Here is a 19,326-nt window from a genome sequence, read left to right on the forward strand (position 1 = left end):
AAAATTCTCTCAATTTAAGCTACCTGAGGGCAAAGACCATCTGGGCTTCTCTGCATACCCCAGAGTGCTTAGCACAGCATCTTTCACATAGTACTTTCAACTTAAAACCTGTGAAAATAGTTTATGACTGAAAAATACTATTCATATATGGGTGCCACAAATCTTCAGGAGGAGACTTAATTTGAGTCAAGAATTCTCAATTTACATGGATGACTTGGATTAGAGTAAAACTCAGATTTTATATGCAAATCACATTTTTTCCCTCCTCTCTGGCCTTATGGTTACTGTGATGGCCAACCATCCAACTGCTCATGACACTTAGAAATAGGAATTTCTGTGACCTACACAAATTAATCTTGCTTTCAAAGGAGCCCGATTTATAAGGACATTGAAAGAGCAAGGCATTGAGAAAGTCCAAATTCAATAAATATTTAACAAACTGTCTTTGAACACTGTCCACAAATTCATAGTTAAAACTCTTTCAAGATGTGGAGCTTAATCTCTTTGACCCTTGAGTGTGGGTTCGACTTAATGACTTCTTTTTAAAGAACAGAATATGGGAATATGGTGGAAGTGATGGTATGTGACTTCTGAGGCTAGGTCATAAAAGGCACATGGCTTTTTCTTGTGCTTTCTTTTGGCTCACCTGGTCTGGAGTAAGCCAGCTGCCATATTGTGAGAGCACTCAAGCAATTTCACATTTCAAGGAACTTCAGCCTCTTGCCAACAGCCATGTGAATGAGTCATCTTGGAAGCAGGTCCACAGCCCCAGTTAAGGCTTCAAGATGACTGCAGCCCTGGCCAATATCTTACACAACCTTACAAGAGATACTGGGCCAGAATCACCCAGCAAAGCCACTCCTGAATTCTTGATCCACAGAAACCATGAGATAGCAAGTGTTTATGGTTTTCAGTTGCCAATTTCTAGGGTAATTTGTTATATAGCAATCAAGAACTAACAGGAATAAATTCAGAATTTTCACTTACCTTGTAGTATTGTAAAGTTCTTGATAAGCTGACCATGCTTGGAGTCAACCAGCTTCATTTCTTCCATAATCACTGATAAGTTGGCTACTTCAGTGTCTAACCTTGACCTCATCATATCTTGTTGCATCCTGAGAGAAACAGAATCCAAACGGATGTTGGCCAATGTGTTATTCAAGGAGGTCAGATCATCTGTGTGTTTGGTCAGTGTATCTGTGCAAGTGGTCCTGACTTCATTCAGGTTGCTGGTCAGCGTCCGCAGGTAGTGGGCTGTGTAACTGATATTGCTAATGATGTTCACAATATCTGTCTCAAAGAGCTGGAAGCGTTCCTCCAACTGGCTGAACTTGATGGCTGTTCTATTCTCCGCATCCTTGTGTACGTCCTGCAGGTCTTTCAGGTTCTGCTCGTTGGCTTGTGAGGCTGTGGTGATATTGTCCATCTGACCTGTGAATGAATTGAGCTGGCTGTTCATATCCTCCAGGGTGTCATTGTTAGCTTTGGCCAAAGCAGAGTTATTGGCAGCCAGCGTCTGTAAGCTTTGCACTTTCTCCTTCAGCCAATCAGTGTCCTTCTTGGCTTGAAGGAAAACCTGTTGCAGATTTTGGAAATCATTCTTGATTCGCTGGATAGCCTGGCTCGTGTCATCCACAGATCGCTGCAGATTAGTGATGAGGTTCCTCTGCTGCACCTGGGTCAGGTTCAGGTTGTTGAGGTTCATAATGACCACGTTATGAGAGTACATTTGGCTCTGCAGGTTGCCCTGCAGCACGCTGGTGTCTTGTTGCAGGTTTGTGACATAGCCGTTATACGCCTGGAGGGTCTTGTTTACAGTGGTGATGAGGAAAGAGTTATTCTCCAAAGTTTCTTTCAGTTGACTTTGCCTGTCCACCAGTGCATCTCCACTTGCCTGTAGCTTCTCCAGAGTATCTTTGTTCTTGCTGGTTTTCTCTGTAATCTCACGAAGCTGCTGGCGAAGATCCAGTATGTCTGATCTGAAGGTAGAGAGTTCTGAGTTGGTGCTCATAGCCTTCTTCCCAGTTTGGTCCCCTGGAATAAGACATATTTGTTACTTAGACTGGTGGTATAGAGAAATGTTCAGGTGAGGCCAAAGAATCCCAAAGAGACTTAACTAGTATGCAGTATATTTCAGACATAAAACTTGAGGTATCTGCAGAGTGCTCTGCATTAGTAAAACCTACGTATCTATTAAAACCGGGTCCTGGGAAATTGGGAAAGGTAACTTTGTAAGCACTTTTCTCAAAGAAGGAGGGGGATTTTTACCAGTTCTAGAGCACTAGGCAGGGTGTCAAGAGGAAATAACGTACTATTTATTAAATTCACTATGAATTCCTTCCTTAAAAAGTGAAAACAAAATCAAAGGATAGAAATAAGCTGGAATCTTTTAATTTTTTAAAATTAATTTCTATAACTCTTCTATGCAGTTTAGAATATTTCCAATAGGAACTTACTGACCATTTTATAAAAGAGCTTTTATGCATCAGTGGTCCTATTTGATCAGGACTGGTCTTCAGATTTTAATTGGCACATAGAGTGGTTTTGGGGGGAAGAATTCAACTCCAAAATTGCTCCTTGACTTTAAAATGTAGAAGTCTTTAAATCATGAGGAAAGACTCAACACACAACACAAAAATTTAACATCCTTCTGGGTGAATGTGAATTCATAGCGATATCCTTCTAAATAGCTGTGGTCATTTAACATGCAATTAGAGGATTCGGTTTAATGGTTCATTTTTGTTGCAGATTACCTAATTTTTTCAGGTCACTTTCCACTGCTGTAAGCTTGTCATCGTAGGTTTGGCGAGATGTCTCCATGCCACCTGTAACATTGTCCATTTTTTCTACAACTAAGATTTGGAAATTAAGGATTAGTACACACACCTGCTCATATTTTACTTTTGTTTCAACAAAAGACCAATTCATTACAGAACAAAGGAAATGGATTGAAACAAAGAATATAAATGAACTCAAACATGTGGAGAAAGCCATTCTTTTAGAAAAATAACTTACTTGTCACAAAACTCAATTGTAGGTTACTTGGTTGAGAATTGTATGCTTTTAACTGTTCCTATGATTCTGTATTGCCTTGGATGTTTTAGACATTGTCTGGAGTTAAGTTTTATTTTTATGTATTGTATAAGCCCTCAATCTGTTATTTTCTTTTTTTTTTTTTATGATAGTCACAGAGAGAGAGAGAGAGAGAGAGAGAGAGAGAGAGAGAGGCAGAGACACAGGCAGAGGGAGAAGCAGGCTCCATGCACCGGGAGCCCGACGTGGGATTCGATCCAGGGTCTCCAGGATCACGCCCTGGGCCAAAGGCAGGCGCCAAACCGCTGCACCACCCAGGGATCCCTCAATCTGTTATTTTCTAAAGTAATTTTCATAGATGGAGGTATATAACACTGTGATCACTTACAAAATTTTATCACTCATCAGAGTCCCTACCATTCCTGGAAGGTGGTACACAGTTGCCTCAAAGGAGAGTCTGTAGTAAAGAACACCTAGCTTACTTCTATAAACAGTCTTTGTGGAAGGGACAGAAAGTCAAGAGTGCTTGCCACTCTCTTTCATAAGGTCTGGAAAGTCTACTACTCCTTAGTGGCAAATGAATCGGTAGTTTATCATTTCCCAAGAAAATGCCTACATGGGTTTCCAAACAATTATTCATGAAGAATTTTTTTTTAGCATTTTTCTGGTTGCACATAAGGAAAGAGTCAGATACAGTGTTAAATAAAATCTGATATTTGTTCTTAGAAGGCAGTAATTCTAAGTAAGGTTGTGAATACAAGTTTATTTCTAAAATATCTTTTAAGAGTATATTTCTCCAGAAGTTACTCCTGTGAGATCCAACCTCTAGCAGCTTGAGATGAAGTCTGTCTTGGTATCAATGGCTTTTTGAAAAGAATGTCTTTGTATGTATTTTTTGAAGCATGAATATATTTTGAATATTAATCATGAAGTAATGGAGCCAGTTTATTTTTATTTATCAAGTGGTCCACCCATGCATGATTGTCTGAGAAGATTCTCCTGGCTCCTATCAGGAAGCAGAAGTATGCTCCCATGTGTCTGTATGACCCAAAGTGAACCAGCCCAGTGGCTCCTAGCACCTTCCTTAGAGAAGTTTGTCATGCTCTCCCTCAATCTTCTAGAGGGTGCCTATAATGAAATGTGCGCATTGCACCGAATGCTCTTTCTCATCCAAGCCCTTCCATGTGTTCTTCTTCCACCTAGAATGTTCTTCCCCGGACCCTTCACCAAGTTATGATCTATTTGCTTTTTTAAGACACAGCTCATCACTTTCTGTGGGAAATCTTTGCTGCGGTGCATCTTGCAGAATCCTCGTGGCAGTCCTTTCTCTGCTATAGGACTCACTTCACTGTGTGGTCCTGGCTTGTTTACTATTAGATCCTTTAAAGCAGGAAAATTTGCATTTAATTTTATCTCCAGCTCTTAGTGTGTGGCACTTAGTAGGTGTTCAACACATATTTGCTTGTTACACTATTTATTCAAATAGATGAGAGTAGCTACTGAGGCCTGTGAAAAACTGGTTGAGCTAGAGGTCATACAGACAGAGAAACCAGCCCCTCCCCTGACTGCTGACGCCTCAGCACTGGCAAGGAGTACAACATCCAGCTAACTACTGACTGCTTTTTTTTTTTTTTAAGTAACTATATAGACAAGAGAGGTATAGTTATAATAATCTATACCTTAGGATTGTTAGATAGGCATGCATGTCTGTAAATCCCCAGAAACTCTGAAGAACACAATGTTTCATCTGCATTTCAGCAAAGTTAAACTTTAAGAAAAGTAAAGTATAAAATGTTTATGAGTTAAGATTCAGTTTTGATCCTCAAATCAAAACACATGCCTCAGTCTGTCCTCAAACCACACACAGGATTTTAAGTCCTGCCCTTTTTTCCCCGGAAGCCAAAGAAATTTCTAAATATGCTGACAGGCAGTCATTTTCTACCCTCTCTAATTTTCCTTCCATTTTAGTTTTAAAAAACACAGAACTGTCATGGGCAGAGAATTCAGGCTTGCGTAAAGGGAATAAATATATTTGTCAAAAGCAAAACGAAAACCTGTTGGGTTTCTCTTTGGTGCAGCAAGAAAGCTATCTGCCCTGGCCACAGTGCTAATGAACTGGTTACGTGCACTCAGGCATGCGTGTCTGTATTTAAAAATAGGATCTGAGTATAAAGCTGCAAACTTCAGGGCTGCAAAGCCAGCAGCTTGCTGTTGCATAAAAATCTGAGGCTGATGGGACATCTAGAACAAACACTTGCTGTAAGAGTACACCTCATTTTTGTTGGTTTTTACTCTTATCTCTTAACCAGATTAAGTTGTCAATCAGGAAAATAGTGGCAGAGTCATCCTCCCTTACCCTTGAAGACAAATGTAAAACAGAAGAGCTCCTAGCACCCTGTTTTCTCATGGGCTCCTCCTTTATTAGAAACTTCTTCTTGACAGAGAATTTTTCTCCAGACTACCACTGCTTCGGATATCACACTTAAAGAGCTGACCCTCTTTGAGTACCCAAGGCCTAATCCTCTAGGATAAGCTGACACTAGTACCTTTTTTTTTTTTTTTAAAGATTCATTCATTCATTCATTCATTCATTGAGACACAGAGAGAGAGACACAGGCAGAGGAAGAAGCAGACTCCCCACGGGCAGCCCAATGCAGGACTCGATCCTGAGACCCCAGGATCACGTCCTGAGCCAAAGGCAGAAGCTCAACCACTGAGCCACCCAGGCATCCCAATATCTTTTTCTATAAAAGCATTCTGGTACCATCCCTTGGCCTGGGCCATTAGCCTCCTTCTCCCTTGTCATTATTCCATTCATCCTTTGGGGTCCTCTCCAATCTCACCACCCCAATGTGCACATGAGAGCCTGCTGATCCAAGCCTTCCCTGACGATTGGATTTCATACCACACCAATAATAACAGTAATAGCAACAGCCTCTAATTTATCGAGTGCCTACTGCCTACTCTTTGAGAGGTGCACTGCACCATCACTGCTGTTAATCCTTACAACTGCTATTTTCCGGATGAAGAAACTGAGGCTCAGTGATGTTCAGTAACTTGCCCAGAGTTACATAGCTTGTATATGACTAAATGAGATACCAGGCCAGGTGATCTAATTCCAAAATGAATGCTTTCTCTATAATTCTACTCTGCCTCTTATTTAGTATTTCTTTTTCCTAAATAGGGTTACCTCCCACAGGAGACATAGCTCATGGTCCAGGCTCTGAGCTCAAGAAACAAGAGCATGGCAAAGAGCCCCTGCCTGGTGCTCACAAGTGTCTGTCCCAGATTGACTGTGGTCCTGAGAGGCAATCATGCCCCCTGCAGTGGTACCTGGGACTTCCGGGGGTACCAACTGTACTCCCCTGGAATGCAAGAAAGACATTTCTACCTTGAGCACTATTTCAGGTTTCATTACAAGAATACAGAATATCTGCTGGCAGGTTGTTACCCTGGCTTCTAACAGTAGCCACCTCATGTGATTTGTGCACATCTGGAAAGCCTGCTGATCCAGCTGTCACTGCTACTTTAGCAGAGCTTAGCAGCAAGGTAGACATTCTAGGACTAGGAATGTTGAGTTAAAGGAGACTGTTCTTGAGAAAGATTCAGATTTCTGTCCTTCCTCTTTATCCTAATTCCCTTAAGATGGATGTCTGCTGGACCGGACAGCGGAGTATGATTTTCCCAGTTCAGGGAATCTTCTGAAGGAAACATGACCCACTGAATTTAAGAGTTGGCTTCTGCCATTGAAACTTCATGATTGAGGATAAAAAAACCCAACCCAGAACATCCCCCAAGCTGGAACTGTCCAAGAACATGGTTTCTGTAAAGGAGCTGATGAACCTCGTGGTCACGGCTACTGTATAGACCTGTGTGGGTGACTTAGCAGTTCCCTGCCTTGTGCAGCAAATTCTCTAGAAGGAACTTCAGTTATATCCTAATTCATAGTTGTGTAAGTGACATAAAAGGAGAAGTAAAAAACTGTAGTGAGAAGAACAGTATGGAGTTGCTTTTGCCAACTCTGATATACAAAGCAGTTTCTATTTTATTTCCTAACTTCTCCTTCAGAGAAATATCTTCTTTCATTGAATATTCTTTTTCTTCCTTTCTTTTTTGAAATGGAGAGTTTCTCTAGACTTCAAAGGGGGATGTGGGAAAGGAGACCTAGGTCTTATCTATCTGCCTCTTACAGTGTGAGGTCACCAGAATCTTATCAGCAAGAAAGAATCACTGTACAAGTAAGGAGAAAACACATCTGGAAAATATCCACATTTTAGTTCATTAAGACTCTGTTTGGAAACCAAAACTGCATGTTGTATTATATTTGTCAGGAGACGCCTGAGGGGTGGGGGCCCTTGCAGGAGGTAAAAGGGGCAAGACTGTCATCTCGCGTCCATTTGTACTTGCTCCCAGTGTCTCCCCGCTTCATCTTGCACAGATTACACCCACAGAGCAGGCCATGCCAATCTTTAGGATTTTAGGTTCCCAGGCAGGGCTCTGAGTGATAGCAATGCCTTAAGTGCAGAATGGCTCAAGGGCCCCTGGGTGTTAACTTTGTCTTAACAGAAGTCAGCCCTGATCTACAATCTGTCTGTCCATCCATCCATCTTCCCTCTCATTAATTTATCCAGTAACTTTACTTGGTGCCCAGTAAGTATCACGAGGCTAGGTGCTAATAGGAGATAGAACAAACTAAAGATGGGAGTCTCTTGTCTTCATGGAACTTACAGTTTGGGTGGTGAGACAGACAAGCCCACTGGCCACAATGACACAGTATGACAGGGGCTAAGAGTAAATACAGGACTGCTATGGGAACAAACAGGAGGGTGCCTAATTCAGCCTTCCGGCGCTTCTTACAGGATGTGTGTCTACGTGAGATGAAGGGAAAGGAGTCATTTTAGGTGGAGAGCAGAGAAAAGGTGTTCTAGGCAAATGGACCAGCACATGGACAACAAGCCAGAGCTGGGAAGAGCTTTCCAATATCATAAAAATGGAGTAAATATCTGTACTTTAAAAACAATGGGAAAAAAAGATCCTCTCCTTCGGATCTTCTGTACAATTGTAAAGGCATAAAGACCCTAGATCTTATTTTTTTTTTTAGAGGTAAAAATTACAAAACCCCAAATGGTGGTATGCTCTTCAAACTTCCATCATCTCTCTCTAGGTGGTAAATATTTGCTTTCATGATATCACACAGTACCGAGCCCTAAAGGCTGTTTCATTCCAAGCTTCTCCTTTATCTGGGTTTGCTGGGAAAAGTCCAGGAGAAGTGAGTAGTAACCTAAATAATCTGGTAAAGGAAGAGAGCCAGTCTGAATTACCCTGAACGTAAAAGACCCTCCTTTTTCCCACTAGGCTCCCATCCCCAACCCCTTGTCCTGCCTGCCACAATTTAATAACCTTTCTTAACGCTTACTTTGTTAATCCTAGGTTGGATTAAGTAATCACAAATGTATAAAATGACCTGGTAACTTTCCAGATTTCCATTGCTCAAATTCATCAGTCAACACACTACAGGATGCACATAATTTTCCATGTGTGTGGCCTCAGAAATGAGACTTTCAAGCCTCAGCTCTATGGAGTATTTTTAACATTTTGCCATTCTACTGGCTACAGTTGTATAAATGCAGTTATGAAGAAGCAAGAAACACAGAAATATAGTCACTATCTACTAGGACCAACTACTGGACAGGTGGTTCAATGATATCATCTTTGTGCCTCCCCATCACCTTGAAAAGTGGCATTATTAATTGCCATTGTAAGAAATAGGAAAGTCAAAGAGGGTATGATTCATACCCAGGTTACACAGCCATGCAGAGGACTTAATATGGTGCCTAGCATGTCAGCAAGCACTTAAGAAAGATTTACAATTGTTTTACAAATGGCAAAATCAAGGGTGAGCTTGGACCATCTGGCTCCAAAGCCCATTCTCCTTTCAATACGTTGGTAGGTTTCCTGAGGAAACCTCTAGACACTGGGAGAGAGGTGAGAGGAGTTACTGGTTGGAGGGAATTCACTTTGAATCTTTCTCTCCCCAAGGAGAGAAAGTCTATGAGCCAAGAAACAGAGAAGGGAACACATGGGAATTCTCTACTGTTAATCTGTCAGTTCTGAGGCAAGGCAGTTGGGATGGCTGCTGAGTGAAGGTTTTGAAGATCAGCAGCCCCCACGTCTGCCTCTTGCTGAAACCAGACGACGTGTCTGTCTCACGTATCTTTGATGGGAAGGCTTCCATGGCTGTTTTCTATAAAAGGGTTTATGCCTCGTGATTCTGAATCCTGACACCTTCTACCTGTGGTGTCTGGAACGGGTGTGGTAGTGGCGGAGGGGTGAGGGAGGGAGAAGCTCGCTTTGTTTCCAAGTCTGAAGGATTCAGGCAAAAATCTTCCACTGACCTTAAACCAGACACGTTGAAAGAATACCTAACATCTCATAAAGTATCGTTAAGGTGGCAGTGCTCCCTATGTGTTTAACTTCTACAGGGCAATATAAACAACAGTGGTCCCAGGAGATGTGCCGAAGAGGAAAAAAGGGAACCAACTGCCAGTCCCTGGGGGAAGTAAATCGTATCTCTGGAGATCTTGTGTTTGGTTTACCCTCTGTCAGTATAATTTTCCTGTGTGCTGGCTCCAGGGATTCCTTCCACAAGGCCTCTTACAGATAAGATGAAAAAAGACTGAGGAAGAGGGGGGAACTAGAAATAGGTAGGAAAACACAACAAGGAGGACAAATCTTTGTAACTCACAGAAGACCTTTATGATTGGTGAAATGAGTCAAAAGGACTCAGATACCACAGCTACAAGAAGCACAAGAAACAAAGTTTATGATGTTGCTTACTTCTACGTTTGAGTTGCATTTTTAAAAAATTGTATTTATTTATTCATGAGAAAGAGAGAGAGAGAGAGAGAGAGAGAGGCGCAGAGAGAGAAGCAGGCTCCACGCAGGGATCCCGATGCAGGACTCGATCCAGGGGCTCCAGGATCATGCCCTGGGCTGAAAGTGGCACTAAACCGCTGAGCCACCCGGGCTGCCCAATTTGAGTTGTATTAATGAGATACTTCATACTTGCAAAGTATGGGTGGGGTTTATGTTTAAATTAATAAAGGGAAATCCACCATTTGGAAAGAAAAAGGAAAGAGTACTTACCTTTGTATCCCAAAATAGCTACTGTGATTGTTAGCAAGGCACACAAAATGTATAATAATATGATAGAAAACTTCAGCGCCCAGTTATTTTTACATTTGGTACATTGCGTTCCTTCCTGAATACCTGTAAGAGAAGTCAAATTTTAATAATAGTAACCAGAGATATCATTTCAAAAAGTATCATCCTGCATGTTGCTTCAAATACTATGATTAAAAATAATTTTTACATATGCCTTACTATAGGATGAGTGGTATTTTAAACACACCACATTAGCAACACAAGCATTTTAAATATTTCCATTATGTAGTAATTTAATGTTGCTGCATTTAATAATCACTTGGAAATAGCACATAACTTTGTCTCAGAATAATTTCAAATCCATCATAATTATCATTTTATTAAAGTCTCTACATGACAAAAGATTTTTTTAAGATTTTTATTTATTTATTCATGAGATACACAGAAAGAGAGGGGCAGAGACATAGGCAGAGGGAGAGGGAGAATCAGGATCCCTCTGGGGAGACCGATGCAGAACTCAATCCAAGGACCCCGGGATCACACCCTGAGCCCACGGCAGACACTCAACCACTGAACCACGCAGGCACCCCTGACAAAAGATTTTAAACACCCCAATCTACTGTTTCAGATTTTATTGGACCTATAGCAACTCAAACACAACCAACCAAAAAACTCATGGCCTGTCCCTTGATGTTTGTTTTAGTGGTATGCTTGAGCTAGTTCCTCTGGCTTACAAGAGCTAACTATTAAATTTGTAGGAATTTGGGGAGCTGGTTGTTAAACTGTTGGAAGCTTGAAATCAGCCCTGGAGGGAGTATTTACACCATGGAAATTGGTGACCACTACAAATTGTGACACGTCGTCCTCCACCACCAACTGTTTTACCATACCACTGTCTATAATGCAGTTTAATCTACAGCAGGAAAATAAATGTGCTTTTATGACTAAAATGTTCAATATACAACCATTCTTGTACACCATATATATGCAGAAAATAGACACCCTTATTTAAGTTATCACAGCAATTTAAATCACAACTAGGAAACTAGAAAAACCAGACATTTTTGATAAGGGGGGTAAATTTTTACTGCTCACTGTTCTACTTTTTGAAAAGCATTCTAGTCTAAGTGGTAAACCACCATCACTGCTACAAGTGACTCCAGAAACTAACCTATAAAAAGGGAACTTTCCATCAGATTGATTGGAAACACAGAAGACAAAGACTGTGGACATTTTAATGTGAAAATCACGTTGTAAGGAATACTGGGAGATCCCTTGTTTTCCTATGTGCATCTTACTAACAGTGTCCCACAGGAGCACAGCACATAAAGGACTGATCTCCTATAATTGTGCTCAATAACTTTTGATGGGTGAGTCGTGAGGATTAAGCTACAGCCAAAGTTCCCCCTTTTGGTTTGTAATTTTACGCATCATGCCCTTCTTCAGTGAAAAGAGTTCTTCAGCTGTGTTTAATGCAAAATGATGAGAGAAACAGCATAGAACAATGACTCCAATTTAACTTTCAGTGTTTAACCAATCCCTCTGGTGTTCTGTGCCACAGACTCAAGGGGAGGGGGTTGAGTCCATCTGTTCCATGACTAAGAGCAGTGATTCTCAAACTCTGGGGTGCATTGGCCTTGTCAGAACACAGCCTTTCTAATTCAGGAGGTCTGAGAAGGTGCCCAAGAATTTGGATTTCTAATAAGTTCCCAGGGGATGCTGACAGTGCTTGTCTGGCCACCGTGCTTTTGTACAGTCTTTCTCAAACTGTAAAGTACTTACAAAACATATTGTCAAATGCAGATTCTGATTTAGTAGGTCTAAGGCAGGAGCTAAGAGTCTACATTCTTCACAAGATCCAGAAGATGCTTAATTGGGGAAAACACATTTCCAGGAGCTAAGGTTTATTGTGAAGATGTTCATGCTGGATCGACCTTGGGTTAGCCAACACCTCGAAGGCGAAACTGTAAAATCTAACTCAATGGTCAAACAGACCAAGAGTAAGTTGACTTCTCTGTATCAGTTTTCCCACTTGTTTTACTGTGTTTCCTTTCCATCCTGCTCCTTTGTCACCTGGATGTCAGTACCATCTCTCCTGTCCAACACTGACCTTGGTACCATCCCCACCAAACCAAAACTCCAACTTCCATCAATGTCCTTGTTTCCACTACCACTATCCCAGTCCTCCACTCAGAGACCCCCTCAAGTCTTCCCTGATATTCTTTAATTCATGCAGTTGCCAGGCTGTGCTAATCTTCCCATGGGAAGTTCTTTTCATAATTATCTCATCTACAGTTTATTGGTGTTCATTTACTGCCTCCACTGTACCAGATTCTGAGCTAGAAAAGCAGCTTTATTCATAACCACCCTTCAGGGAGGCATGGGAGTGACAGCTGAGGTGACATCCATAGGCATCACAGCCAGGATTCAAACCTGGGTCTGTTCAAATTTAAGTGCCATACTCTCTCCACTTTGTTATGGTGACTCTTTCTGGTCATCCCTTCCTCTCCATTTCACTGTCATGCTCCTCATCTGAGATCCTTTCATCTCAGTGGGAGCTTCCTCTTCCACTCCCACTGGAACCCAGCCTCACCCTGGACTCAGATGCTATCCTCATGACAATGTCAAAGAGAAGAAAAACAAAAACACTCAACAGCTCATCCTTAAATAAAGGATGAACACACACACACACCCATCAGCTCTTAGACTCTCTACTATCTGGCAGCTTTAAATGAAAAAAAGACCCCTTACATCAGTCAGACTGAAAATCTTTGAAATTGGGAGAGGGAGGAGTGTAAGCAGACCCATAAACATGCCGTATCTCACATTCAGGAGCTATAAACGTGCTTTGGTGTCCACTGTAAACACAGAAGGATGACAGACACAGAGATGACAGACACATCTCTCTTGGACAGACTGGATGATGCTTTTGTGGCTGATGGGGGGGTTTCATTCCTTTTGGATTTTAGGACCATGGTGGGTGAGCTCTATATGTCTATGGGCGATTTCTTGCATTCCATTGACAGAGCCTCAGAGGATTTGGTCACAAGGGAGGGACACAAGGGATTCTGTGTAGATAACGGAATCTACAGTGAGAGTTGCTTAAGGTCATCTGGTCAAGTGTCACTGTGTTATTGATGGGGAAAATGAAGTCAATGAGACAAAGCCAATCAGAAGCCACGCGTCCTCACTCTCAGGGCAAGGGTCTTCCCCTCCCATTCTGGCCACGTGTGCTAGTGCTGTATTTGCCAGCGGACATCTTGTACATGTGGTATTCGTGCAGGTTGCTCCAGGACAGTTGTCACTGGTTCCTATTCTGAAGAGCAGGGTCACTTCCTCACGGTGTGCCTTTCTCACTGCTGACTGTATCAAGCATTTAATCAATATCAGATGGTACTGCCTGGCCTCCCCTTACACTTGACACACTTTCTGTGTCTTGTTTTTTCTCTCCCCAGAGACTTATTTTTAATAAGAATTCTGTTTTATCTTTCCCTCTCTGCCCTCCGCTGGGAGGACATCTGGCCAAACACACAGATGCCTACTACAAAGAGACCCTGCTGGCTCACGTAGCTGGGGGACCCCCCTCCTCCTTGAACCTAGATGGTCACAAAAAACATTCAAGAGAGATATCCCCCTGTTACCAGCCTTTGTACTGTTTGTTTTCTCAGCATTACTTTCCTGAGACTGGGGACTTTGTTTCTGTTGGAGGGGGGTGCGGGTGGTAGGAAGGGCAAGGGAATCAATCTGCAGAGGGCTGTATATAGGACATTCTAGTTCAGGAAGTGAAGCAGTTTTGCCCCTTTCCACCAGGAGACTTAGTGTATCAAAAAACCTGGCCCAAATAGCACATTTGCAATTCAGCAGGCCACAAACAGAACGTGCCTGAAGGACCCATGCTTTTCCATTGGTTATCTCTCTTAAACTATCTCCCACTGAACCACTGAACTTGATTCTTGGCTCATGTTTTAAATGTATTTTCCAGGGTCCAATTCTTTACCATGCAAAAAAAAAAAAAAAAGTTTGGGGGCCCAGTGAAATCAGAATCACTCTAGTTAGCTCCTTGGGCATTCCACGGAAATTCAGAATAGGCTGACAATTGGGTCCCCAGGGCTCAAACTCAAAGTTCCCTGTGTCACCCTGTTTCCAATAACACATGTTTAGAGTAAGATGAGTGGGGGCCGGGCGGGGCCGCCGATCAGGGGGCAGCGGTTAGCTGGTTGGAGAGAATAATTGAAACACTGCAGGAATGACAGTGCAAAGGGCCAGAAGAATTCACCAGCAGAGAATTCCTTTCTGCTGTGGTTCTCCATAAAGAGCCCTCCCAAGTGCTGCGGTCCAGGCTATAATCCAGTCTGTTTTTCCAATCTTTTTGGAGAACAAAAGAGTCTCCTTCATTCACTATCATATTTTTCTGCCATCACCAAAGGACGGCTTCTCTTTTGAAATGGACTCATGGTGATCAATCCCTTTCCCTGTCAGGTGAAGCCTGGCACTGTGGCCAAGTATGGGGCACTCCTGGTCTGTCGTAATTATCACAAGTGTCAATAGAGCTCAGTGGTGTTGCCATACAGATCGTGTTACCAGAGAGAAGCTTCAAAAAGCTGGTGGATTGCAAAATCCAGAAAACCACAGGTTTTGATCTGAGATTTGCAGTGACCTTTTCATGTGGCTTTTTTATAGTTATTAATCTACTGCCTGGTGGCATATATTCCCATAAGCCCATGAGAATGATTTGGCTCTAACAGTAAAACTGATGATTCAAATAAGTTCCTATAATTAAAATGCCCTCAAAAGCAACAAAACAGAAAGAGTTAATATCCTGGTAAGTTATTTGGTTGTTATGTAATATCACTAGAATAAAAATTAAGTACATAAAATATTTTATCCCACGAATAATTAATTTTCTCTTATTACAAAGGCCTTTTACTAAATGATAGAACATGGGTTTAGTTAGCAACAATTTTTTCATTAATGAATAATTTAGTTCCCCAAATATAAATCTCAGTCCTGACACCTTACTATGCCAAGTTTCTAACTGATGTGGAGAAGCATGAAAATGGAAACAGGACAGGAATTGGGAATGAAATAACTTTCTGCACAACATAAATGAAGCCTCATAATATCCCTGTATTCATAAAAGTGTATTCAGACCAGGAAAATTATTTAGAAGAGTATTAAGAGTTTGAAATCTTCAGCACTCATTCTGCACTTATATTAACATTCTGCACAGTCAACAGGGCATAGTTTCTTCCATTAAAACATTATATATATGTGGCAGTCAGTTTTGGTTTGGGCTTAATGTTAAAAGAAGAATATGTATTATTTGTTTAAAATTTATCATTTATACCCTGCCTACTAAAAAAGAATTGTTGTAGGCAAAAGCCAGATGTAATGAGGCACTCAGATTATATAGTGTCTGCCAAAATATATAGTGTCTCAACAGAACACCATTATTTTCTTTGTGGTTTTTATAATAAGAAATCCTTTATTATATGAACTGTACACAAATGCTTTCAATTCTGAGGAAAGGAATCCTCGCTCATCGGGGAGCTCAACCATCACATCTACATTTGTCTCTCCTGGCTGGCCCCCTTCCTCTTGGCTCTATTCCTATTCATTTTATTCTATGGACACAGCGTGAACTGTCAACAATCCTGATGATACATTTCAGCAGCCCTGACTACTTCATTATCTGGCACTACCAAACAATGTCCTTGTGTGATTAGGCACTGAATCTTTTAATGAAAAGGATTTATGAAAATGCAGCTCCAGCTCGGGCCATCAGAGTCTGTTGCGTAATGGAGCTGGACACATACATGGCACAGGTATTGGGAGGAAGGTCACTGGACATTTGCTCAGTGGGTGAGAGTCTGTCACTGCCACTAATGCAAAGAGGAACTGCTGAGGCCGGCTGCTATTCCTGAGGCCCTGATAGGTGCCAGGCCCCCTCTCCTGGCTATTTACAACGCTTTGAACAATTCTGCAGAGTAGGAATTTTGGCCCTAATTTTATAGAGTCTAGGAAGATGGACATAAAAGAGGCTGACCATGCAAGCCAATAAGTGGCTGAGCTGTAAGATGAACTTGGGTTATCACATGCTGCTTTTGCAAGCCTACGGACTTCCAGAAGTGGAAAGCTAAACAAAGCAAGATTAAGGATGCCTAACAAGATAAACTGTAGAAAGCTGACAGGTTAGACTTCTGGAAGTATTCTGTCAAAATAAAGGGGTGCCGAAACATCTTTTCAAACGTTGGTAGAAGATGCCTTTCTCAGAAATGAGCAGTAAAACTCAGCTCCAGTAAGTTAACTATTACAGGCCTGGAGCTCCTACAGGAGAATTACAGGCTGTAATTTCTGACTATTCTCTGGTGACATACTCAGCAGCAAGTTAATTCCACCCTAAATAAATGCTCATTATCTCTATGAGAGGTCAGGACTGTCTTGGAGGTTGGCCCTTCCTGGGAACCATCCCTCAATGGTGATGGAATTTTTGGAATGGAGTGGGCTAGGAAAAGAAGGTAGCTTTATAATTTCAAGGCAAACTATGAGACATGCAGGGGGCTTGCACGGTTTAAGTTTGAAACCAAAATAAGTTGCTTGCTCCTACTGAGTTTTCTCCTGAACTTCTAGTACATGACATAGTAGCCACAAAAGTCAGAGTCCAGTGGCTCATTCATCTATGGACCCCAACAACTGCTGGTGGTCCATATCTGCAGAAGTTGGGTGAGATAAGTTAATGGAAAGAAGGCAGTGAAAGAAGGATTTATTAAATAGTGATTAAAGAAATTAGTTTATCTCTAGCCTCTTAACCCCTCTCAAACAACAAAAATTGCCTGAAGTACACTGGCAAAACCCTTTTACAAATACCAGCTTGACCCCATGTTTCAGGAATCAATGGTAATTATCCACTGCCACAGTAAGTTCCAAGTGGATCAAAGTAGATTTCAAGATGCACACCAGCTAGCATCCTCTAACCATGTAGGTTCAAACAGCCTCAGGGCCAGGAGGAGAATCAGCTGTCATTGAGGCCAAAGTCCATCGTACAGGGAGGAACTACAGCCCAGTGAACTCCACTGTCTGCCCCACTCACACATGGGCCAGCCCTGGGTTTAGGCTTCAGGATTCCCGATTCTCCTCTGGAATTCTAATTTAGATCCCCGAACCCTGCCCACTTCACCATGCTTCTTTCTTGTTACATCCCATTATTTATTCAAGAAATCAGCATAGAGTATCTGCCATGTACCAGGCACGGAGTATAATGGTCAAAGAAATAGACAACAATCTTGGCCTTTAGTATCCTCCAGCAGGAAGATATTGTAAGGTGTTAGGAGGTGATAAACACTATGGAGCCAGGAATGAGCAAAGGACGTGTGTGAGAGGAGGCAGATGGCAATTTAAATAGGCTGGTCAGAGAAGGCTTCAGAGAGTAACACGGAAGCAAAAGCTTGGGAGAGCGTGGGAAAGAGCACCAGGGTACCCGTGCGGAGGTTGCACTGCACTCCCCCAAAGATCTGCTTATTCCTTCTTCAGGTCTTGAGATCTGCCCTCCTTCTCCCCACAACACTTTTCCTCTCCATGAAATGACTTTTTTTTTTTTTTTTGAAATCTTCACTCAATGAAATCTCTTCCTCAATGAATCCTTTCCTAAAATTAGCCTCGCCCCAAGCCCAGCTGGACCTGAACCCCTGTGGTACCTGTGTGGTTCACATTGCACAAATCTATGCACATTTGTGTTTTTAAAGGCCATCTGCATGGCTCCCACCTCCTGGAGGTGTGGGAATTTTATTTCTCTGCATTATTGCTTTTGTGTTTCTCTAAACACACCAGTTAGCTCTCTACAACTCCACTCGAGGTGAGCAATTTCACAAATACACGACTGCAGCCGGCTGTAGATGCTGGCAGTGGGAAAAGTAGGCTCTGTCCCTCCCTTAGGGACTGTCTCACACAAGCTGGAAGCAGCATACCTCCCCCAGCTCTCAGGTGTGTCCCCTCCCACCTTTGTGTCCAGCTTTCCAGGTGACCAATGCCAGGCTGACCTGTCTTGTTGGCCAGCGGGGAGCTGTCCTGGGAGAGTATTCAGCTCAGAGGCCTGATAGTCAAAATGCAAACACTTGAGAGAACATCATCCTCCCAATCAGGTACCTGCAGCCTGAAAGGAAGAGTTTTCACCGCAGAAGGTGGGGAGTGCAGTGGGGTTTACCAACCAAAAGAACGCAAGGCATTCTTTATGCCCTGGCCCAGCCTGAAATGAATCCCAAGATCTAAAGCAGCACGGCAACCTGTCTACATTTTCTGTCCCTTAGCACTTACAGAACTAAATCTGACAGGGCAAGGATGAGAAATGTAAACCCACAATCCAACATCTGCCTGGAATATCGTTGCTTTAAAAAGTGTTATTTAGGGGGACAGCTGAGGAGCTAGTATCATGCTGGTGGGGATCCTGCTGGGCTGAGGGGGCCAAGTCTCAGTTAATGATAGTGGATTTACCCTTTTTCACCGAAGGAGTGTTGGGACATGTGGAAATTATGCTGTGGAGCAGGTGCTGGCATAAAAAAGAGACTAATCCATGCTCTCTCACATACCTACTTGAGTTCTTTAAACCAACAGAACTAGTGTTTTGATGGGGGGAAAAAAGGGGCCTCAATGTAAATGAAAATATCAATCAGCCTGACAGACCTTCCTCATTCCTTTATGAATATGTGTTTTTTACCTTCTTCAAGTGAAGACTATAGTTGAGGACACTTAAAGTAAGGGAAAAGTGAGCCAAGACAGAACAACAGATTTTACTGTCAGTGTTGGAAAGTAATTATCTGCTCTACCTTGACCGTAGCCTAAGTTCCAAAATGTGATGAGAAATGAGTCAATTAATCAACTTGAAATGATCTAAATGAGGAAAAGTTGGCAAATAAATAATGAGGGAAATGGGAGGGATCTATTTTAAAGACTATGGCCCAACCGTGAGAGGAGTGAGGTCCCCGGGCTCAGAGAAGAGCCTCCCATTCACCAGCCTGTTATTCATACTTGTTAATAGGTCTGGACAAAGGGCAGAGAGAGGAAGAAATGTTTCCATGTGGTAGGCAACTATGGTTGTAGAGGTCAAAGAAATATAAAAACGGAAATGCAATGCAC

General features: G+C 42.2%; 1 protein-coding gene across 1 annotated transcript in view; it reads right to left on the bottom strand.

Annotated features, from left to right (window-relative positions):
- Positions 1-19,326, bottom strand: part of COLEC12 (collectin subfamily member 12) — a 180,866-nt gene that overhangs the window by 31,126 nt on the left and 130,414 nt on the right. The window contains exons 3-5 of the mRNA XM_025429360.3: positions 10,180-10,302; positions 2,754-2,852; positions 988-2,034 (exon numbers count right to left, since the gene is read on the bottom strand). Coding sequence (XP_025285145.1) covers positions 988-2,034; positions 2,754-2,852; positions 10,180-10,302 — 1,269 coding nt within the window. The remainder of the gene's footprint in view (positions 1-987; positions 2,035-2,753; positions 2,853-10,179; positions 10,303-19,326) is intronic.

This window comes from Canis lupus, chromosome 7 (genome assembly GCF_003254725.2).
Source record: "Canis lupus dingo isolate Sandy chromosome 7, ASM325472v2, whole genome shotgun sequence".
NCBI classification, from domain to species: Eukaryota; Metazoa; Chordata; class Mammalia; order Carnivora; family Canidae; genus Canis; species Canis lupus.